Here is a 23,809-nt window from a genome sequence, read left to right as displayed (position 1 = left end):
CCCCCGCCCCCCTCCCATCCCTCACTCGTTCCCCACCGGGCCCTGCCACTCCGCGGCACGGCAGGAGCGCACAGCCGGCTGGCTACGACGCGCGCTGACAGTGTAATGAATGGCTTCAGCGGTAATTAGCGACCCGGCGGCTAATCACGGAGTACATTTACATTTTAAGTGCTGCAGAGGGAGCTGGGAAGGGGAGGGGAGGGACGGGAGGGGATGCGGGCCTTTTCCGCGGTCTCCCTTCACTGACTGGGGAGCGTAGTGAATCGAGACTTCCACAGCTGGCGGCAGTGGAGGGGGATGGCGGTGGGGCGCTTTCCAGGGCCAACTCAGGCGGACGCATAACGGCCTCACTCTCACCCGACGTAAACTGGGAGCTCCCCGGCCCCTTCCTCCAAATGGCAGACTCCCGCGTAATCCCCTCCAAGTGAACGTTCAGCCTAGGTTTGCATACCTGCGTGGATGGAGAGCTCGCTTCTTCCCTAACCAACCCGTTCGAACATAGATTCCAGCTGTTCGGGGACTTTTTCTCAGGCCTAGAGAAACTGATGCCCTTTAAGTCCCACAACTGCCCGAGCCTTACAAAGCTTGAGGTTCCCTGCGCCCCGCCACGCGCTGCAGACTCTTGTCTTCTCCGGAATGCTGTGCCCCGACCCCTACGGCTGCACCTTGTGGGGCCCGCGGGAGCTGGCGAGACGGAAATACAGGTTCCGAGGGGAACGCGACCTCGAGGGCCCCTGATCCCAGAATGCGAGAAGATCCGAGAGGGGGGTGGTCATTCATACGCCTGGGCTCAAAGGTCCACCTGCTCCAGTCACTCCCAAGGGCGGTAATGGGGTCAGCCCCGGGTTCCAAACAGGAAGGCTGGGAGATATAAGATGGGAGCTGGGAGATATGAGATACTGAGGAGGACGCGAGGGGAGGGAGGGGGACCCCGGCAGTCCCGTCTCAAGACTGGGGCCCAGCTCCCCCGGGCACTGTCATGCCCCCAGCACTTCAAGGGCTTCCCGCCCGCCGCAGCTCTCTGCGCTCCTCCCCGCCAAGCCCCGTCGTAGTCACTCCCGCCGGATCAGGTCTGGCCCACTCTCGGTTCCGTGCGTGCGCGAGGGGGTGGAAGGATGAAGAGCGAGACGCTAGGGCAGTTCTAGGGAGGGTCCAGCTCTTTCTCAAACCCCCTCCCTCTCATCAGCAGTCCTTCAACCCCAACTTCACCTCTCCTTTCACTGTTCATCTCTCCTGGCAGGAGATCCGGGGCCACCCCCTCAGTCCTGCGGAGTTCCCGGGGAGGGACACCCAGTAGCTTCGTAATGGCCCCGGGGCTTCAACTTCCCACCTACCTCCCTTCTCTCTCAAAACCTGCCCTCACTCAGTCTCCTTTCTGATAAAGGACCCTGCTGGGTCCCAGCAAGCCAGGCTAACAACAAATTCCACTTGAGAAAAAGGGGGACCCACTTTAGCAGGGAACAATGCCTGGCTTACCCTAAAGCATGCAGCTCTAATACTCGACTTTCAGGCATGGATGGAGGGAGCTTAACTCCCCTTGAGAAGGGGTCTCCTTGCTCTCTTCCCATTCATCTCAGGGAACAGCCTGGCCCAGAGCCTCAGTCCCCACACCCTAGGGGTGTGCGGGCGTCCAGGAGCCTCCAGCCCCAGTCAGGCACGGCGAGGCTGAGACCTCAGTCTCCGGCTGCCCTGCGAGGACCACGCCGCGACGTAGTCGTCGAAGGCAGGTGCGGAGCGGAGCCGGAGACAGCGCCTCCCGCACTCTGCTGACGGTGCACAGGGCTGTCCTTGAGGCGAGAATAGCGTCTCGGGAGCCGAAGGGACGAAGGTGGGGGTGGGGGGTTCCACTGAGGAGTGGGAGAAAGAGGTCCCAGCCCCCAGCAGGCCGCTTTGAAATCTCTCCTTGGGAGGGGACAAGGGGTGGCCTTCAGCTGAAACGCGGAAGGGCTCGGGGACCCGGGTCGAAGCGCCGTTTGCCCTGCAGACGCAGTTTTTATTTAGGTTGCCCGTTTATCAGGGTTGGCTCTGGGAGGGCTGATGGCGATTACAGGGAAACTTCACCTGACAAGTCACCCCCTAGCGCTGCCACGTCGCCCCACGGTGCGCGCAGCTCCCACCACCCGTTAGCTGAGGACCGGACTGGATCTGAGAGGCTGGTGAGGCTGGGGCCCCAGACAGGCTGGCTGAGTTGGGGGCGGGGCCTGGCGGTAGGGGCGGGGCTCCTAGGCTCTTAGGCGGGGCCTCAGCCAAAGGCGCGGAGAGCGCGGAGTAGAGCAGCGCCCAGTGGAGAGAAGTGGAAGACGAGGATCGCACCGTCCTAGCCCGCCCGCCAGCGTCCACGCAGCTCCCTCACCCTTACCCCGGCCAGCCCTTGCCAGACGCGACCGGCCGCCATGCAGCCCCGGGGCTGAGGCGGCCCAATGGCGAAGCCTGCGTCCCCGCGGTCCCGGCAACGACGGCGCATGGAGAACTTCCGTAAGGTGCACTCAGAGGAGGCGCCGGTGGGGAGCGGGGACGAGGGAGGCGGCCCGGGCTCGGGCCCCTTCGCAGACCTGGCGCCGGGCGCCGTGCACATGCGGGTCAAGGAGGGCAGTAAGATCCGGAACCTGCTGGCCTTCGCCACCGCCAGCATGGCGCAGCCAGCCACGCGCACCATCGTCTTCAGCGGCTGCGGTCGGGCCACCACCAAGACCGTCACGTGCGCCGAGATCCTCAAGCGCCGCCTGGCGGGTCTGCATCAGGTCACGCGGCTGCGCTACCGGAGCGTGCGCGAAGTGTGGCAGAGCCTCCCTCCGGAGCCCACGCCGGGTCAGAAGCCTGGCGAGCCAGCCGCCAGTCTCAGTGTACTTAAGAACGTGCCCAGCCTCGCCATCCTACTTTCCAAGGATTCACTGGATCCGCGCCAACCCGGCTACCAGCCCCCGAACCCCCATCCTGGCCCCTCGTCCCAGCCAGCTGCATCGACGTCCAAGAGGAGTCTAGGGGAACCCGCAGCTGGAGAAGGCTCCGCGAAGCGGTCACAACCTGAGCCAGGTGCTGCTGAAGAGGACCAGACCGCCTGAGAGCTCCGGCCTCTGGGGCACCTAGGCGGGCTGGATCTTACCCCCAGAGCTTCGACCTTGAGATGTACCTCCAGCCTTTCATGCTTTGGTACTCTGGAACCCACGACCTGGCAGCATGGACCCCAAGGCGACAATAAGGGGACCCCAGGGAAGCTTCGTGGTGGGGTTGCTCCTTCACCTATGTGGACTGACGACACAGAACTCCACCTTCAGCTTTTCTGAACCATACGGGGACCTTCCTCAGGGAGGGAATGGTGGGCAGTGGGACTCTTGAGCCTTGCTCAGGACCCCCAAGGGTTAAAGGCACCTAGGATTCTTGAAATGGACCTGGAGGGTGGAAGCTGAGGAAGGCTCTTGGAATCACCCCACCACTGTCAGCAGAGGGCAAGGGGTTGGAAACCACTGCCTGAGGGCAGCGGATTATGAGTTGTGGGGGTGGCCTGTTGTGCCCCTCACCTAGGACACAGTTTCCTTTCTAGTTTCCCTCCCCTGCTTTTAAGGAGCATCCTGAGGTCATGCTGGCAGGGGCATCTCCATAGGTTCTAGCTCTTTTAACGTCCCCCTTTCCCCATGCTGGCCCAGAGGGAGAGACCCAGGACAGAACTTCCCACGCTTCCTCCCCTGAGCCCCACAGCTGGAGTCTTGCTTCCAATAAAACAAACACAAAAATGGCTCTGTCCCTGGGTTTTTTCCTAATCAGTTGCCTGTGCAGAGACTGCTCTGGTCTGCCCCCTTGTGTCTCAGTCCCCTCCAGCCTGGATCCTTAGCCTTTGTAGTCTTAGGGGTTAGGCACAGAAACTGGACAGCTTCAAAATGGTGCAGGGGGCACATTACCCAGTCCCCGGCTTCTCCCTCTTTCTCAGCCCTCCCTGGCTGGCTCTAGCTTCAGGACTTGTGGCCAGAAGGGGACCATTTTCACCTTACACATTACTACTAAGGGAAAGGGAGCAGCACATTGCTTTTCTGGAAGGGGAAGGAAGGTGAGCATCGATGAACTCTCCTGTCACTGCCAAGGGTGGCAGATCCAACTGGGGTCCCTAAACCTGCAGCCTCCTGCCAATAGACAGCCTTATCCAGAAAGCTGGCACAGAGACTCCGCATCCCCATGGATAGGATCTACCCTTCACTGCTTTCTCTCTCTGAGAAAGGACAGCACACCCTTGGGAGAGGGGGAGGAGAGATGGAGCTCAAATCCACTGCTGGAAATTACTATTCAGCAGAGAAGCTGGGACTTGGGTTGTGAATCACTGCAGGCTCCCTGATAAGCTGCTGCCTCCAGCCCTGCACAGCTGTCTGTTGAGAGATAATGGCCTTATAAGCCTTTCTGCCCAACTCCAAGTAAGGTGGGAGGGTGGAGAGAGTGCTGTATACTGGAAGCACTCTAGCAGGTAGGGCGGCAGTGGTGGGGGGTACATAGTCCTGGGATCTCAGGGGACCTGCCCCCTTGCAACTTAACAGCATCCTTGCAAAGGAGGAGATGGGGAAGTATGTAAGTCACTTGGTAGGTAGAAACCTGAAATAAATCCTGCTGGTAACAAGAGGTAGGTTTCTGCAGTTGACAGAAGGGGCTCTTCAGGGAGTCCACCCCTACCCCCCTATCTCGGCTTCAGCTTTGGATCAGAGAGCCCTGCCATACAGATTCTGACACTGGTTGACCTCCCCAATTTCTTGTTCTTGATAAGTCCCTAGGAGGGCCAAGGGGTTTGGGTGTGCTTGTCTGACTCTCAGGGGTGGCCCAGGAAGTGTGGAGAGAACGTAAACTATCCTGACAACTAAGGTGCCCTGGGCTGGCACTGGGCGTCTGCATCTAAAGTACATGATAAAACTTGGACGAGTCCTGCATGGTAGGATCTTAAGAGAGACTGGTCTTGGTTCTGGAAAAGGGCCAACTTTCCAAGACCACCAGTGTCTGAAGTCCTGATTGCCGGGTCACCAGGACTATGCAAGAAGAGACTTTCTCTTTTGATGCCTTGGGTCAGGTAAGTCCCCTTCATGTTGTTTCCCAACCTTTAGAGCGTTAACCTGTTCACATGTGGGCTGTTTCTGCCCCCATGCTGGAAAGCAGGTTATGAAACTGGCTTTCTTTTGTGCACCCTCTACTCTACCCCAGCAGCTTCAGTTCCCAGGATTTTGATAGGTGCTCATGGGTGCCAATGGAACCCAGCACCTGTGAGCTCCCCACCCCTGCTTTACTGGACCCTCTGGCCCTGCTGACCCAGGAGCAGGCTCCAAAGGAAGGTGACAGATATCCCTATACATCCCCACGCCCAAGGCTAAGGTGGGAACCTGAGAAGTGCTGGAGTAAGGCAAGGAGTGGCAAGGGGAGCATCTCAGAGATGCTCACTTTGAGAACTGACTAGTGGCAGAATGGGAGGGAGTGGGAAACCCCACGACCACCACCACAACCGTGAGACCTCATCTTTCCAATAGTGGCCTCTAACCAAGAGCTTCCTGGGCCCTGCCTTGGGGCACTTCCAGGCTAGGGGTGGCAGTGAAGACTCACACCCACAAAACTGACCCGTCACACAATCAAAATCCATTTGGGAACATAAATGTGTATCATCCAAGGCCAGAGCATGTGGTCAGATGGGCAGTGGACCACCAGCTGGACCTCGAGGGACTTCATTATTATGCCAAGTCTCAGTCTAGGCACAGGGTAGGACTGGGGTGGAAGAATCGGAATAATCAGACATTGTTTCTGCTGCAACGATGTCCCAGTCTAGGAGAGAGAAAAAAGAAAGTTACAGCACAGTGCAGTGATAGTGGGAGAAGGGAGCTCTGAGAAGAGGCATTTAATTCAGTCAGAGGTGCTGATGGAGCTGGTTCCCCAATGATCGGAAGGAATTAGCCCGCTGGACAGGACTGGACAGGGAATTCCAGGCAGAACACAGAGAGGTGATGCTTGTCTGGTGTTGAGGCAGCCACAAGTGTCTGAAGGAAGCATGGCTAGAGGCAGGTGGGACTGGAATACCAGGTGGGAGCTAGGTCACAAGGAGCCTCCCTGAATAAAGGGGAGGGGGCAGGGAGTGGAAGCCAGGGAGTGCCCTGGTCTGATTGATGTTTGAGAAGGATCCCTCTGGCACCTGTGTAGGTGGGAGGTGGATTGGAAGGGGCCTGACTGCATTCCATATACTGCAGAGAGATAGGAGATGGGACAGTGGGAGTGGGGACAGAGATAGGGACAGATTTGAGAGCTACCCAGGCTAGGTAGGATTTCACTGCCATTACAGCCAGGATAGAGAAGGGTTTCTCCTTGTGGCTTTAACCCTAGCTTAGCCAGGACTTAGCCTGCCTTCCTGGCATCAAACAATAGATGGATTTTGGTGGGGAAGGGGAGTGATGTAGGGGGGTCCACAGCTTCAAATTGGTAAAAGCTTTAGAAGCTCTTGTCCACAGCCCATGAATGTGCCAGGGCATGTTCACTGTACAGCTGGGGGAAGACCTGGGTCAGACACTCCCACCCTGCCACACCCATCTCCCCTACCAGCTCCCTTCATGTCCCAGCCCCCACTCCATAGTTCTGCAGTTTGGATCATTGCTATATACCCATACTGGCCACTAGGGACTCTCTAGTCCCCTCTATTTCACTGAGATGTTGAAATACCTACAGGTCCCCCAAAGAGAAGGGCAATTGAAGAAAGGGAAGGAGGAAATATAGTCACAGGAAGGTCTCCTTGGTGACACCAGGTTTCTTCCTGTCAGAGCACAGACCTTAGTTTGTAATTGTGCCCTCATTATTGTGAACCTCTGGTTGTCAGTCACCCCAGTAAACCATAAGCCATGATTGAATGGATCCTGCCTGCGTTGCTCCCTACCCAGATCTTGGAACACAGGAAGCCCACAGAGAGCTGTTGACTGAGTGAATAAACACTGGCTGAACCAGATTTCTGAACTGTTCTGATGCCACATCAAAGTCCTTAACTGTCCAGCCCCATAAACAGTGACAAAATGTTCCCCTTTTCCCCACCACTGCTTATCCCCTATCCCCACCGTCTGGGCCCTTGGGTTCTACCTTCTCTTTGAAGAAGCTAAGGGTCACCATGGTGATATCTAACTTGAGGATTCTGACACCTGCTGACTATTATAGATATTGTGAGTTGAACTGTGTCCTTCCAAAAGGTATTTTGAAGGCTTAACCCCTGATACCTGTAAATGTGACCTTATTTGGAAATAGGGTCTTTGCAGATGTAATTAATATGTAAGATGAGGTCATTCTGAAGTAGGATGAGTCCTTAATCCAATATATCCTTATAAGAAGAGGAGAAGAAACAGAGACAGACACATAGAGGGAAGAATGGCATGTGAAGATGGAGGCAGAGATTGGAGTTTATGCAGCTGCAAGACAAGGAATGCCAAAGATCACCAGTGAACAACAGAAGCTAAGAAAAAGGTACAGAATGGAGTCTTCCCTAGAGCCTTCAGAGAGAGCATGGTCCTGCAGACATCTTGATTTTGGACTTCTAGCTTCCAGAACTGAGAGAATACATTTCTGTTGTTTTAAGTCACCCAGCCTGTGGTACTTTGCTAAAGCAGCCCTAAGAAACTAATACAATAGGTGTTCCCACCACCTTCAGTGGGAATAGGGAAAAGGAATATGGGGTGTTAGCCAAGGTCCAGTCTTGCATGGACAGAGGGTCTCTGCAGGTTTCTGCTAGCAAATATGAAGCCTGGTGTCATATTGAACAGATCATAGGCTTTGCAGGAAATGAGGCTGACTCTGATCTGGAGCAAGTTAATTCTTCTCTGAGCCTCAGCTTTCTCATCTACAAAATGGGACAGATTGGTGTGGGGACAATACCAGGCTTCCCAATCATTCATCATCAGAATCACCTAGGGCACTTGTTAAAAATATAGATTGCATGTTATATGTTAATTATACCTCAATTTTTAAAAAATACAGATTGCCGGAGTTGAACTCCAAAGCAACGGGGTCAGAATATCCCAGGAAGGACCTGGAAATGGGCAGTTCAATTAGATCCTCAGGTGATTTTGATGATTAATCAAGGTTGCCAAGTCCCTGAGATAATATATAGAAGGAGCGGCACTCACACTGGTAAGAGACCCAAAGCTAAATCCCCTTCTCTTTCCCTTCCCATTCAGCCATGGAGAGAAACTCAACTGTTCAAGAACTGTTGAGAGCTGCCCCCTACAGCTGGTGCTGGAAAAGAGAGTCTCCTGGCTCAAGGAGTTGGGGGACACAGGAAGAAACCTTTAGAAGAGCAGCTAATGAACTCAGAACACAAAGTACCCCTGCCCTGGGCCCTGTTTCCTAACTGGAAACTGTGGGTGTGGGGCTCAGTTCAGACAGCTACAAAAACTCAGCTTTCTTTGTTTAAAAAAAAAATTATAAGGATGTGGAAAACATGGAACCTGCATACATTGCTGGCAGGAATGTAAAATGATGTAGGCTGCCTTGGAACAGCTTGGCAGTTCCTCAAAAAGTAAACACAGACTTACCTTATAACCCATATAATACTCCTAGATATACATCCAAAATAATGGAACACGTGTCCACACAAAAACATGTCCACAATATATACACTACCAAACGTAAGGTAGATAGCTAGTGGGAAGCAGCCGCATAGCACAGGGAGATCAGCTTGGTGCTTTGTGACCGCCTGGAGGGGTGGGATAGGGAGGGTGGGAGGGAGACGCAAAAGGGAGGGGATATGGAAACATATGTATATGTATAACTGATTAAATTTGTTATAAGGCAAAAAATTTTTAAAAAAAATAATAAAAATAAAATTAAAAAAAAAAAAAACAAAAAAACATGTCCACAAATGTTCACAGCAGCCTTATTCATAATAGCCAAAAAGTGGAAATAGCTCAAATGTCCATAAACTGATGAATAGGCAAACAAAATGTGGAATATCCATATGATGGAGTATAATTCTGCCATAAAAAGGAATGAAGTACTGATTACAACATGGAGGAACCCTGAAAACATGCTAAGTGAAAGAAACCAGACGAAATAACATTCATATTTATATAAAATGTACAGCATAGGCAAATCCATAGAGATAGAAAGTAGATTAGTGGTTGCCTAGGGCTGGTGGGGTAGGGGGAATGGGGAGTGACTGCCATCGGGTATGGAGTTTCTCTTTGGGGTGATGCAAATGTCCTGGAATTAGATAATGATAATGCTTATACAACATAGTGAGTATACAAAAAAACACTGAATTATACACTTTAAAAGGATGAATTTTATGGTTTGTGAGTTCTATCTCAATCAAAAATGATATCCTTTAATGATGTTCTGATCATGAAAGAAATAATTTAGGAAATTACATAAGTATTAATTAATTAATTATGAAAAAGTACCATTAGAGCTCTCCTACCCATACTGGATGGTGGCCCCCCATAGGATCACCTTTGAAGGCTCCTGCCACCCTTTCTCCCTGATTCCCAGGTAATCTATATGGTGTGTTTATCCCCACGCCCCACCTCCATGCCTTGTCCCTCATCTATACCCTGGGAATAGAACTTTCTATAATTTACAACAGAAGAATACAACACTCACCATTTATTGAGCTCCATTTATTGAGTTATGTCCAGCCAGGACATAGTATTTTACATGCATTATCTTATATAATCTTCCCAATAACCTATTAGGTAGGTTCCATCGTTATTCTTTTTTTTATATAAATTTATAAATTTATTGGAACTTCCCTGGTGACACAGTGGTTAAGAATCCGCCTGTCAAAGCAGGGGACACGGGTTCGATCCCTGGTCCGGGAAGATCCCACATGCCTCAGAGCAACTAAGCCGTTGTGCCACAACTACTGAGCCTGCGCTCTAGAGCCCATGAGCCACAACTACTGAGTCCGCGTGCCTAGAGCCCGTGCTCCACAACGAGAGAAGCCACCGCAATGAGAAGCCCGCTCACAGCAACGAAGAGTAGCCCCCGCTTGCTACAACTAGAGAAAGCACAGGCTCTAGGTGCACAGGCTTCAGTAGTTGTAGCTCACAGGCTCTAGGCGCACAGGCTTCAGTAGTTGCGGCACGCGTACCCAGTAATCCATTTACTTTGAATTAATCAAAAGAGAGATAACGCTGGATGTGCCTGACCTAATCAGATGAGGTCTTTAAAGGCGGGTGAAGTGTCAGAGATACTCTCCTGCTGGTTTAAAGAAATAAGTGGTGGTATTGTGAGAGGGCCTATGGAGGGTCCGTGTGGTAAGGCCCTGAGGGTGGACTCTAGGAGCTGAGAGTGATCCTTGGCTGACAGCAAGAAAAAAATGGGGACTCAGTCCTACCACTGTAAGGAACTGAATTCTGCCAACAACCTAAACAAGCTTGGAAGAGGACTCTGAGCTCCAGATGAGACTACAGTCCTGGCTGACATCTTGATTTCAGTCTTGTCAGAAGACCCTGAGTAGAAAACCAGTTATGCTATGAAGGCATAACTGACTTACAGAAACTGGGAAATAATAAATGGATATTGTTTTAAGCTGCTTAGTTTGTGGTAAATTGGTATGCAGCAATTAAAAAAACCTAAAACAAGTGATGAGGGCTTAGAACTGCCCTCACAGTAGCGGGGGATTCAGAATTTGCTGGGAAGCCAGCAAAGCCTACCTTTATGGGTGGTGGGAAAAGAAAATTTCTGGAGTCAGACAAAACTGGCCTCAAGTCTAAGCACTACTATTTATCAGTTGTGTGATTCTTGGGCAATGTCCTCTGAGTCTATTTCTTCATCCATAAAATAGGGATAAATACTTATCTCACAACAATGTTATAAGGCTTAGATGGGATAATAAATAGTTTGTAGCATGCAGTGGCACATAATAAATTATGGTCATAATTGTTTCTGAAAACAACAACAAAAACGCGCAACACTCCTGTAGCCAATCTAAGGTCCTGTAGGCCAAGTGGAGAGACTGACAGCAGAGACCAGTTGGGATTCAGTTGCCATATACCCCAGTGGGTTTTTTTTTTTTTTTTGGCTGCGCAAGGCTTCAGGGATCTTAGTTCCCCCACCAGGGACTGAACCCAGGCCATGGCAGTGAAAGCGCCGAGTCCTAACCACTGGACTGCTACAGAACTCCCAGCCCAGTGCTTTCTTTCTTTCTTTTTCAAGTTTTTATAGTTTTTTGTTTCGTTTTTTTGATTCTTATTGGAGTACAGTTGATTTACAGTGTTGTGTTAGCTTCTGCTGCACAGCAAAGTGAATCAGTTACACATATACATATACCCACTTCTTTCTAGATTCTTTTCCCAGTGCTTTCTTAATTATGGGAGCCCTGACCTCATCCTGAGCTTCCAGCTCTTGGAGATTTGATGAATATTAATTGAAATCAAAGAGGCGAAACCTTCCCCAGGTGTCCTTTCGTTAGGTTGGTGGGCGAAGTTGAGGACAGGTGCTTTGAAAAAAAGCTTTTTTTATCATTTTCCCAGCCAGGTTCATACCCCCTAAAGCACTGCTGGGTAGGAAACAGAGAAAGGCCAATACTGACACCCTGGAGACAGGGCCTAGAGTCAGGAAGTGGAGAGTGAATGTCCATCTTTTCTTTCCTCAGATCCAGGCATAGAGAATGAGGGATAACAAGAGATAATGAGACTTGTCTCATTAACTCCTTGTGGCACCGAGATAATTCAGGCCTGGAGAATGTGGTCTCACTGCCCAGGAGCTCAAGGTCAGAATGCAGTTAGTGAAGCCAGATTAGACGTTAAGAGTCTTGGAACTTAATCAACGGCCTCCTGTAGGGACTGGGGGAGGGCCTTTCACCAGAAATATCCAGGTGAGTCCTGGGACTGGGGATTAGGTGAAAAGAGCCTCGATTGCCAGCAAGGAATCTAATTTCTGAGCCCGTTTCCTTCTCTGTAAAGTCAAGTGGTTGGACTCATTTTTTGAATGCTTGCGGGTTTGTGGTATAAGAATAGTTACTAATAGGGTCCCTTATAGGTAAGCAGTCGTTCTGTCCCACTCGTTCTCTTATTTTAGGCTCAAACAGGGGGGTAAAGCAAAGAAGGTATTTTTATAATAATTTGTCGTTGTTATTGTTATTGTTCCCACGTTGAGGTACTAGAGTCGCCTCCCGAGCCAGACTTGAACCACGCTACGGTCCACTGACGGCTCTTTACCTTCTTCCTTCCATCCTAGCTCCACGATCGCCGCTGCAGTACAAGGGACCAGCGAACCGGCGGAAAGCGGGGCCGAAATAAATTGTCCTGAGCGCGCCGCCGTAGCCCGCCCGAGGCCGCGTGGTGCCCCCTTCCGCCAAGGCGCGAGCGCCGTAGTGGGCGGGCCCTCACGCTCCGCCCGCTGTGCGTCGGTGCGTGAGTTCGGCCCCCACGAGCTCGCGAGCGATCTTGAGCTCACACCCGGCTTCTCCTCAGCCTTATCCTGCGCGCCGCCATCACCGTCATGCTAGGCGCCGCTGTCCGCCGCTGCTCGGTAGCAGCAGCCGCAGTCGCCCGGACCAGCCCTCGAGGCCTCCTGCACCCCACTCCGGCCCCCGGCCCCGCCGCCGGTAAGGCCCCCGCCTGCCACTGTCCGCGCCCGCGTGTCCTTGCGGTGACCTGGGCCCCCGCTGCCACGCGAGGGCAGGCTCGCCCAGAGGCCTAGCTCCTGCCCTGCGGGCCGGCGGCCGAACCTGGTGACCGCTGGCCGTTCTCTCCGCCGCCTCGAGTTGTGGAGGACTCGAGGGCGCGCCCCCGGGGCCTCCCTCGGCGTGACTTCCTGGTGCGGTCACTGCGGACGGGTCAAGTGTGGACCTGCTGTGGGCGCCAAGGAGGGGGCGCAGCGCACCTCCAGCGCCCACCGAACCCCTTCGGTCCCCGGGCCGTGACCTTGCCCCGGCGCTGACCCCGCGGCCACCTGACTGGGAGTGGCCACCGCCGGCCTGCAGCGCTTCGGCGAAGGTGACATTGAGCTCAGGGTAGGGGCGGGGGGGGGTGGTCCCTCCGGGGACCCCGGCACCGCCGCCCCCAGCGTCTTCCGAGAATGCGTTATACTTCCGTGTGGAACGCAGTATAGTCGTTTCATCCGACATTTCTCGGTTAGCGTTTTGTTTGTCACTTTCTCAGACCATTCTGTTATTTTTAGAGACTGCTGTGCCACGTTCTAATTCTTCCATTTTTACGATAGATCGACGTGTGTGGTTGCTTCCTGAGGTCTGGAAGAAAGCCTGACTGTTGATAGGTCTTATGATAAGAATATTACTCTTTCGAAAATTGGGTACCACAGACCCAGGAATACTGGCTTCTGCAAACATGGGGAAGCATTATTTTTGGCTTCCGGTTAGAAACCTGATTGTTGGAGTATGAGATGGTCTGCTGATTGCTGTCTCTTATTTTGCCTTCCCCTTATATGTGTTCCGGGAAACTTTGTGTCCAGCACGGAACTTTTAATTATTGTAACTGCACTTTGATTTTGGTTCATGATGGTAGTATATACGACATTATGAAATTTGGCCCCTAAGCATGCATATTTAAACATGTGAACTCAAACGCTTAGTAAGTTGGACATAGTGATTTATCTTCTAGGCACTCTAGTCACCCCCTTTAGTATAATTCATAAAAAGCTTTATTTTAGGTGTTGTCCTATAAACCTAAATGTTTGCCACAAGGAGGCAGTCTTGCTTACATTTGTGTCAGCTACTTTCTAGCTGTGTGACCATGGACTTATTAATTAAACCTTAAGACTCAGTTGCCTCATCTGTAAAATTGGGATAATATTTAGTAGTTGTGAGGTTTAACTGAGATAATGTAACTCATAGCACCTTTCCTGGCACAAATGCTTAATACATATTTGCTTTTTTATAGTGCATTTCATTTTTGCATATTATAGGTGAGGTTTGTTATCAATATGAGATGAAGAGGTTTTATGCAATTAAAAGTCAGAAAGGACTAAGATTCTTGGATGAGGCTATCCAAGGTCAAGTGAAAGAGCTCTGGAGGGGTTACCTGAGGGGCCTGAAGTTTGCTGTAGATAAGTAGCAACCCAAATTCCATATTTGGTCCCAGGAGAAGTCTCCAACTTGTAACAGAATTGTTTTCCAACAACTGCTGAATTAGATAATTAAATGCTTTGAATAATGGTTAGATTCTCCAGTCAACCGTTAAAAGTTACACAATCCTGGCACCTGTCCTTACCCTGATAGCTCTGAAAAGGTGGGAGGAGTTTCCGCTTTTCCTTTCTTGGTGCAGGGCTAATTTTTTTTTTTTTTTTTTTTTTTTGCGGTATGTGGGCCTCTCACTGTTGTGGCCTCTCCCGTTGCGGAGCACAGGCTCCGGACGTGCAGGGTCAGCGGCCATGGCTCACGGGCCTAGCCGTTCCACGGCATGTGGGATCTTCCCAAACCAGGGCACAAACCTGCGTCCCCTGCATTGGCAGGCGGACTCTCAACCACTGCGCCACCAGGGAAGCCCGGTGCAGGGCTAAATTTAAGTAGCACTTTTTATTACCTTCCAACCTTTTCTGCACCACTCCCACATTTATAGATTTCCAGCCTTTGGACCCCAAGGTTCATGACTGCTCTTAAGCCTTACACCTCTGCAACCCTGCCTTTGAGCTTGTTCATGTACCCTCTACATTATTCACTTCTTTCCATTACTCCTAGAATCACCACCACCAAAATGTCCATTCTCTGAGCCTTGTCTGAGCTGATTAGTTATTGAAGGGGATTAATGAGCCCCTTAATTTTTCTAAATATATTGTTAGCCTTTTTTTAAAAAAAGATTGCTTAACGAATGCCAGAAAGCAGTGTTAGAAATAGATTTTTAGATTGTAGCCCTAGAAATGTCCCAATTTTTTACAGCTGCTTCCCTTTTCCTACTCTGGAATCTTTAGTTTATATAAAAGCACTGAGTAATGGTTTTCCAAAATAATTTACCATACAAGCCTCAAAACTAGGTGGAAATGCTGTACTTAAGTAGGGGTGGTGTGGGGGAGGGAAAAGATGCCTATATAGTTTACCTAAAAATCAAAATGTTAAGCATGTCCATAATAACTACAAGAATAGATCCTGCCCTACCCATTACTGGAATTAGGAATATAATTTAAACCACGTGGGAGAGTATGTTTTTCCCAACCTGGAAGCTATGTGTGTTCCCAGTGCTTGCTGGGTATTCTAAATACTTGTCTCATACAGGGTTTTTGTTTTTTTGTTTTTGAATACAACCAGTTTGTAATTTGGGACTCTCAAAAGGAAAGTGAACAAATTGTCGAAGGTGATCCATTGATCTCCCTGTCTAGGATTTGTAGTTGCTAGCCATCTTTTTCATAGTTAGAAAACAAAACAAAGCCACGGTCATCCAGTGACATCCATGCCCATGCCCAGCAGTGAGCAAAAGAAATTTGTTATCATGAAATGCTTTTCTGGGTGGTTGGAGAGAATTAGATACTTCATTTTTCTTGGGTAAATACTTAGAAGTGGACTTACTGGGTATGGTAGGTGTGTATTTAACTTGATAAGGAACTGGTAAACAGTTTATACTTTGATTATATACTTGCACTTTATTCTGCTAGGGATAAGTTTAGTTTTTAAAAAAAGTAGTTTACAAATTTTTGGTAACCGTGGGCTAAAGCGTTATTTTTGGTATGTTAAGCCTTTAAAAATAACTAGAAATTATACCAAGCTTGTCTAATTCGTATAACAAGAAATGCAGTTTGAAGAATGTTTTGTTTCTATAAGTTAGGATTTCCATAAATAGAAGATCAATTAAGACATTTCTAGATAAGGATTAATTTAAAGCTACCATTCATTGAGTACCTACGTACAAGGTACTAAACCCTGGGCAAAGTGTTAGCTTGCTTTCATTTTTAATCATCATACTCTGCTAAGGTAGTGGTATCCTCATTTTATACATAAGGAATATAAAACGAGTTAATTTTACCAGGGCCAAACAGTGGAGAGTGAAGAGCCTAGAAGCATCTGACCATTAGGCTCCACTGCCTCCTAAAACCCAAAGGTAAAAATGCCTTCTCCCACCTCCTGCTCCATTCAGAGGCTGTTTAGATAGAATTCAGATTTCTTAACTCCCAATTCACTGTCCATTTGATAGGCAGAAACTAAAAATGGGAAGGCTTTTCATGTGGTACTAGAAAAAGGGTATATTGATTGAGAGCAGAATACTAAGTGTTTCCTATTTTCTTGATAGTGTTATATTAATAAATCTCACTTCTTAGAAATCTAGTAAAACTTTTTTCCATTGGGTGTAAGTCACTTTTTTAATTAGAATTTTCAAGGAGGAGGCTGTAGTTTGATAAAACAATTTTTAAATTACCATTGCTTTGTCAGGATGTTAATTTATTTTGGGATATAATTTAATGGAGAGCATGTTTTTTTTAAAATTTATCAAGAAAGCGTATCTTATAAATTTGCTTAAGAATTAGAATGGACATTGTTTTATTTTATTTTGTCCACACCGAGTGGCTTGTGGGATCTTCGTTCCCTGACCAGGGATTGAACCCGGGCCCTCGACGGTGAAAGTGCAGAGTCCTAAGCACTGGACCGCCAGGGAATTCCCAAGAATGGACATTATTTTAAATTAAGAATTAATAATTGCTTATCATAAAAATAAATGTATAAAGAAATAAAGTTTTTCCTTCCAAAGATAACTGCTGTTGACAATTGCATGCCAGCATTACACATTAGTGGGATAAAAGCATAAACATACGTACATAGTACTTTTTGTTCTGCTTGCTTTAATGTGCTTAATTTTTAAGATTTTTTTCAAATCAGTACATAAGATTTGTTTCATTTGACCTGCTGAATAGTTTTCCTACCATGACATACATAGCTGATTCAAAACTTCATGCATTGAGTGTATTTAATACCACTGAACTGTACATTTAGAAATGGTTAAGATGGTAAATTTTATGTTATGTGTATTTTAAGACACACCAAAAAAAGAAAAAAACAAAAAACTTTATGTATTGGCAAGATATGTCAAGTACTACTTCTATACATTGAAGTTTTTGCTCTCTCTCCCCTATAGCTATCCAGTCAATTCGCTGCTACTCCCATGGGTCACATGAGACAGATGAGGAGTTTGATGCTCGCTGGGTGACATACTTCAATAAGCCAGATATTGATGCTTGGGAATTGCGTAAAGGTAATTGGAACATAGGCATATGTGTCTATTTTAGTATAGAGTTATGAACTGCTGTGTAGTTTTCCACTACTTTGTTGAAAGTAACTACAGTTAACCCTTGAAAAACTTGGGGGGTTAGGGACACCAGCACACACCCCCACATAGAAAATCCACATATAACTTTACAGTTGGTCCTCTTTATCTACAGTTCTGTGTCCAAGGTTCTCCATCTACGGATTCAGCCAACTTCAGATCATGTAGCACTGTAGTATTTATTGAAAAAAATCCACGTGTAAGTGGGCCTGTACAGTTCAAACCCATGTTGTTCAAGGGTCAACTGTATTTTGAAAACACGTATCATGCAAACTGGGGATTGTCATGCATCTTGCAATTAGGAAAGTTTATAGTTTCCAGAGTAAGTATTTCCTGTAAAGCAGGGTTTTAAAGGAGGCACAGTTGACATTTTGGGCCAGACAGTTCTTTGTTGCAAGGGCTGTCCTTTGCATTGTAGGATATTTAGCAGCATCCTTGGTTTCTACACACTAGATGCCAACACCCTCACACAGCCCCAGTTGTGACAACTAAAAATGTCTCCTGGGGGACAAAATCATCACTGCTATAATGATAGGCCAGGGTGAGCAAGATTTAACAGTTGTGTAATTTTTAGATAATTTACGCAAGTAGTCATTTGGTTCTCTTCCCCTCTTGGTAATAGTTGGGGATTTTTGTTATTTTTATTTCAGTTGTGATTTGTCTTGCCCTGAATAAGTGTCCGATCTGAATAAGCTAGAGCTTGTTTATCCTAAATTTATAAGTACACATTTAACGTAAGTAAGTAGCATTAATAATAACCAGGCTAGTAGACTGGTAGATAACTAATTTTAAGTGTAAGAAGTTTATCTCAGACCAAGAGTTCATTCTCTATGACTATATTCTAGCATTGCAGTCACTGGTGTCCTTTGTTTAAATATTTTAAAATAAATAAAAGCAAGAAACCTAAGTGCTTCATACTTCTCTGCAGGAATGTAATGACACTATTTTGCTGCAGCTGGGGAAATTCTTATTGAATAATCTTGAGTAGAAGTAATGAAAAGAACAGCAGTTGTGCATTCCCATTAAGAGACTCTTAAAGTTTATGATGATCATTTTGTGCCAAGCCAAAAGGAATCATGCCCAGTCGTTTTCTGGTTGAACGTGTGTGACTGTGTGCTAATGGCTCTCTGTATCCCCTTAATGTCCTCATTTGGGCTTCATTACCTCTCCTTAAGCATTTCTCTGGTTGTTTTTAGATTATTTTCCAATCAGATCTATTTTAAAGCAGTCGAAGTACATACGTCGTACTAAGAGTTAAAGATGTAAGTTGAAAATGGCTCTCTTGTTTGAAAAGAAACCAGCTACTTTTGAAAACAGGGTTTGCATTTAAGAAAACTCTTGAGGTTTTTTTCCTTCCGTCTGCATGCTACTGCATAGTTCTTTTCACTAACTCACTGTGGAAGATCCACTATGATCTTATTATCTAGAATATTTTATTTTCGGCTGCGCCATGCAGCTTACAGGATCTTAGTTCCCCAACCAGGGATCGAACCCAGGACCCTGGCAGTGGACCCGCTGAGTCCTAACCAGTCCTCCCTAGCCAGGGAATTCCCAATTATCTCATTTTAGAGATAAGAGAATAGAGGCTCAAACAGACAAGATCACATGTCTGTGGTTCAATAAAAATACAGATAACTAAATCATAGTTTAAGTGAGGATATTCCAGGTTGATATGACCCCTCTTTTTAATTTGACAGGGATGAACACCCTTGTTGGCTATGATCTGGTTCCAGAACCCAAAATCATTGATGCTGCTTTGCGGGCATGCAGACGCTTAAATGATTTTGCTAGTGCAGTTCGCATCCTAGAGGTTGTTAAGGTCAGTAAAATAACAATGCTAAAGTTGTTTTGGAAGTAGGTGGACTACTGATTAGGTATTAGCATACTCTGTGTTTTTGGATTTGTTAAAATACCTAAAATTAGTTCTTATATAGCTAGAGGGAATGTACATTGCGGTTACAGTCTTTTTGGAGGGTGGTTTGGTAGAATTTATTCAGAGACTGAAAAATTATGCTTGATACCCATTTGTTCAGCAATCCCATTTGAGAATTTACCTTAAGGAAATAATTTAGAGTGTACAGTTTATCTTGGTGCTGTTTGTGATATGAAATTAAATGTTGCTAGTGGTTTCTTAAGGTGGGACTTCCCAGAGGTTATTATTAATGTTGTAGAAATGTGTTTAACATTAAAGATATTCATAGTATATTAACTGAAGGAAATTATGAAATAATTTTTTCAGTGTATGACCCCATTTTATTAAAAAGTATATAGAGAATGATCAAAATGTAAGAGGATATATACTTATTCTCCTCCCTCTTATTTGATTATAGTTTCTAATTTTTCTGTAATGAACAAATTAATGCATGGAATTTTAAATAAGAATTTTATAATTTAGCAAATACAGCTAAGGGACCTAGAATTTGTTAAAGACAGAAGAGTAATAGCTTGGCACTGTCTTAGTCCATTTGACTTTTTAAATATTTGTCCCTGAGGAACAAATATTATGACAATATAGGTGTGATTGTATGTTATGGCGAGTATTCATCAAAACTCTCTTGCCTTGGAAATAAGTATTCTCTAAGTGTGGCTCTCCGTGAAAAGACATTGTGTTCTATAAGAAAGAAATTCAAGGTCTGTAAGAGGGAAAGTATGATATTACTTTATCTAAAATGGGTAAGATAATTAAGGGTTCTGTAGGCTATCAATCCATTCAGCACCAGTAGTTAATTCAGTTAGGGTCTCAAATTGAGGCAAATCAAAAAACTTTTTTCTGTGATAATTTAATTATTACTGTTGCCTGCTAGGCATGTTTAATTGCCTTCACAAAATTCTGTCATCACCACCTTCTTTTCCAGTAACTCAAGGCTTTAAAATGTTTTTTCCCTTGGTTTTAGTCCGGTTGTCTCAGTTAGTCTCCAGGTGTCTTAAAAACCTACCTTCAATAGTGCCTATATAAGTTGCTGTCTTGCTTTGTTTTGTTTTTTATTTTTGGCTGCGTCGGGTCTTCGTTGCTGCACACGGGCTTTCTCTAGTTGCGGCGAGTGGGGGCTACTCTTGGTCGAGGTGCGTGGGCTTCTCATTGCGGTGGCTTCTGTTGTTGCAGAGCACAGGCTCTAGGCGCGCGGGCTTCAGTAGTTGTGACACTCAGGCTCATCAGTTGTGGCTCACGGGCTCTAGAGCACAGCCTCAGTTGTTGTGGCACACGGGCTTAGTTGCTCCACAGCATGTGGGATCTTCCTGGACCAGGGCTCAAATCCATGTCCCCTGCATTAGCAGGCGGATTCTTAACCACTGCACCACCAGAGAAGTCCCAAGGTGCTGTCTTTTTTGAACAAATATGTTAACTTAAAAGTAGGTGACTTGTATTCTCTGCTACTAGCCTCTGCATATGTGATTAAAAGCATTTTCAAGTTCATTTTGTTAATAGAGACAGCTTTTCAGAGCTAAATGTGACTATTTTCTTTGCCATCAGGACAAAGCAGGACCTCATAAGGAAATCTATCCCTATGTCATCCAGGAACTTAGACCAACTTTAAATGAACTGGGAATCTCTACTCCAGAGGAACTGGGCCTTGACAAAGTGTAAACCCCATGGGTAAGCTACATACCTGAAAAAGGCAGGAAAGAATCCAGGGAGGGGTGAGTGAGTGGCATCTCAGTATTCTCAGTAAGACCTTTTCATGGCCTTTTTAGAGGCTATGAGTTTAGAGATTGAGAGGGTACCTATGATGATTAAGGAGCTAGAATTGTTGTTTCTAGTTGTCATAATTATTCTTTTACTGGCGTAAAGGCAAGTGAAAGCCTTATTTTAAAATCTGTATAAGGGCTTCCCTGGTGGCGCAGTGGTTGAGAGTCCGCCTGCCGATGCAGGGGACACGGGTTTGTGCCCCAGTCCGGGAAGATCCCACTTGCCGTGGAGCGGCTAGGCCCGTGAGCCATGGCCACTGAGCCTGTGTGTCCAGAGCTGGTGCTCCGCAATGGGAGAGGCCACAACAGTGAGAGGCCTGCGTACCGCAAAAAAAGAAAAAAAATCTATATAAAATATTTCAAGCATAATGAATAGCATAGGGAATAAGTGTAACCACACCCAGATTTTGAGATATTATTTTTGCCATGTGTGCTTTAGTTTTCCCCCTCCCCCAAGAAATGACAGGTTTCACATAGAGTTGAAGCCCTCTCTGTACCTCTTCCCTAATACCAGCCCTTTAACCTCCCCCAACTAAAGGTAATCTACTACATAGAAGGTGTTTATCATGCATGCTTTTATACATCTGTTTATTTTTAATAGGGTTTTATTGATTTGATGATTCTGTTTTTGTGTGCCCATGTTGGAATATGATAGTTAAGTAATATTCATTGATAATAAAAGCTTATTTGATACCTTGTCCTCTATGGAAAGACAGATTAGGTAATAAAACGAGCCACAGGATTTCCTGGGTAGTGAGCAGTATGCAGAAAATCCTTTGTAAAACAGAAAATATACAAGTAAAAACTCATATATTTATTTTATTTAACAAACACACATAGTGTATATAACTCTTACTATGTGTCAGGTACTGTTTTATGAGCTTTTATAAGTATGAACTCATTTAATCCTCAAACAGTCCTGTGAGGTATGTACTATTATAATCATTCCCATTTTACTGTTTTACTGATGAGGAAACTGAGGCACATTGTCCAAGGTCATACAACTAGTAGAGGAACCCACATTTAAACCCAGGCAGTCTGGGTCCAGAGTCCATTGCTTTTACTATGCCACATCCTTTGCATTGCAGTACTGAGGCATTTACTAAGGCCATACTCTTACTTCTCAGAGGTAAATGATGAGGCTTAAGTAGAGGATTTGCTTCCTAAGAGTAGGAAGAAGTTTATTTTTAAAAGATGGAACTAAACTATCTTATAAAAGTTTTAATAAAAGTGGACCCCAGGGCCTCCCTGGTGGCGCAGTGGTTGAGAGTCCGCCTGCCGATGCAGGGGATACGGGTTCGTGCCCCGGTCTGGGAGGATCCCATATGCCGCGGAGCGGCTGGGCCCGTGAGCCATGGCCGCTGAGCCTGTGCGTCCGGAGCCTGTGCTCCGCAACGGGAGAGGCCACAACAGTGAGAGGCCCGCGTACAGCAAAAAAAAAAAAAAAAAAAAAAAAAAGTGGACCCCAAATTATTTAAAGAGCTAGTATCAGACTCCTCACAAGATAAAGAGCCGGGTTAGGATACCATTAGTGAACATCTAATTTCACACCTAATAAGCACTTATTTAAAAATCAGGGCTTCCCTGGTGGCGCAGTGGTTAACAATCCACCTGCCAATGCAGGGGACATGGGTTCGAGCCCTGGTTCGGGACGATCCCACATGCCGTGGAGCAACTAAGCCCGTGCAGCACAACTACTGAGCCTGCGCTCTAGAGCCTGCGAGCCACAACTACTGAAGCCCGCGCACCTAGAGCCCATGCTCTGCAACAAGGGAAGCCACCGCAGAGAGAAGTCTGCACCATAATGAAGAGTGGCCCCTGCTCGCTGCAGCTAGAGAAAGCCCATGACAGCAACAAAGACCCAACGCAAATGGATGAAGAAGATGTGGCACCTATATACAATGGAGTATTACTCAGCCATAAGAAACGAAATTGAGTTATTTGTAGTGAGGTGGATGGACCTAGAGTCTGTCATACAGAGTGAAGTAAGTCAGAAAGAGAAAAACAAATACCGTATGCTGACACATATGTATGGAATCTAACAAAAACAAAGACCCAACGCAGCCAATAAATTAATTAATTTAATTAAATTTTTAAAAAATCTTAGAACTCAAAAAGAATCCCTACATTCAATCTTCCTGCTGACAAAGTGAGCAGGAAATGCCTGAGGTTTTGTAATCCAATTTTGAGGTCTCTTTTCACAGCTTGCTTTGGAGCAGGAGTCTTAATTTTATCTTTGTCCACCCCTATACCACTACCACCTCCCTGAAGCCAGATAGCACATCTTTGTAAAACGTGGAAAGGCTTTCATTTATCAAGTATTAGTCCAAGGAGTCCAGAAGATCTTTGTTATGTAGGATACTTTGTAGCAGCAGTAACACTGTATTCTTTTACTTAAAATTTTTTTAAGAGGGCAACTCCCCAACACTTTTCTGATTGGAAAAGAAGACTACCCGAACAATTACCGGCTGTATGACAACAAAAAACTAAGCAGTTAGTACCTGGTGTGTTGATTGCAGGCAGGATTAAGAGCAGAAGAGACTACACAGAGACAGTGATTTTCTTGGGCTGTTGCTCTAAAAGTTATTTTTAGTAAGATTTCTACCTTTTCTTTATTTTCTATCTAATTTTTCATGTTTTCTCTTACAGATGGGCTTCCTAAGGATTTATTGATAATGCTACTTGATTGTAAACAATCACCTGGAAATACTGATGAAAACATATTACCTTATTTGAACAAGTTTTCCTTTGTTGAGTACCAAACCATGTAATGTAACTTGGACTTTAATAAAAGGGAAATGAGTTTGAACTGAAATTAGATATTGTTTCATGTGTTCGCGTTGAAAAGCAAAAAAAAAAGAACTATTATAGGGTCGTTGGTTTCACTGGTTGCCACGTCATCTGCTGAGAGAACTTCAATTCTCTGG

The 23,809-nt window shown here is 46.5% G+C and overlaps 2 protein-coding genes across 3 annotated transcripts; both read left to right on the top strand.

The window, feature by feature from the left end:
- Positions 1 to 2,257: 2,257 nt before the first annotated feature.
- Positions 2,258 to 3,718, top strand: RPP25 (ribonuclease P/MRP subunit p25). The gene has a single exon (XM_082619950.1). It carries the CDS (start codon positions 2,421 to 2,423, stop codon positions 3,060 to 3,062), a length of 642 nt encoding a protein of 213 aa, XP_082476076.1. The 5' UTR covers positions 2,258 to 2,420; the 3' UTR covers positions 3,063 to 3,718.
- Positions 3,719 to 12,337: 8,619 nt separating this feature from the next.
- On the top strand, positions 12,338 to 23,697 carry COX5A (cytochrome c oxidase subunit 5A). Of its 2 annotated transcripts, XM_082617548.1 has the most exons (5): positions 12,342 to 12,535; positions 17,007 to 17,123; positions 18,893 to 19,014; positions 20,668 to 20,790; positions 23,532 to 23,697. In XM_082617548.1, exons 1-4 carry the CDS (start codon positions 12,430 to 12,432, stop codon positions 20,779 to 20,781), a joined length of 459 nt encoding a protein of 152 aa, XP_082473674.1. In that variant the 5' UTR covers positions 12,342 to 12,429; the 3' UTR covers positions 20,782 to 20,790; positions 23,532 to 23,697. The 2 variants fall into 2 exon arrangements, with proteins under 2 accessions (XP_082473675.1, XP_082473674.1); XM_082617549.1 differs by lacking the exon at positions 20,668 to 20,790 and having other exon boundaries at positions 12,338 to 12,535.
- Positions 23,698 to 23,809: the final 112 nt, after the last annotated feature.

Source organism: Mesoplodon mirus (genome assembly GCF_964341445.2).
Source record: "Mesoplodon mirus genome assembly, chromosome: 4".
Classification (NCBI taxonomy): Eukaryota; Metazoa; Chordata; class Mammalia; order Artiodactyla; family Ziphiidae; genus Mesoplodon; species Mesoplodon mirus.
The sequence above is the reverse complement of the archived record's forward strand: the minus strand, read 5'-3'. Positions and strand labels throughout refer to the sequence as shown.

Bases quoted from the DNA above. Each gene is read 5' to 3' on its own strand.
- RPP25 (XM_082619950.1), top strand. From the start codon at position 2,421: ATGGCGAAGCCTGCGTCCCCGCGGTCCCGGCAACGACGGCGCATGGAG.
- COX5A (XM_082617548.1), top strand. From the start codon at position 12,430: ATGCTAGGCGCCGCTGTCCGCCGCTGCTCGGTAGCAGCAGCCGCAGTC. The intron at 17,124-18,892 runs GTAATTGGAACA...TTAATTTGACAG, and splicing joins TGCTTGGGAATTGCGTAAAG to GGATGAACACCCTTGTTGGC. The intron at 19,015-20,667 runs GTCAGTAAAATA...CTTTGCCATCAG, and splicing joins GCATCCTAGAGGTTGTTAAG to GACAAAGCAGGACCTCATAA.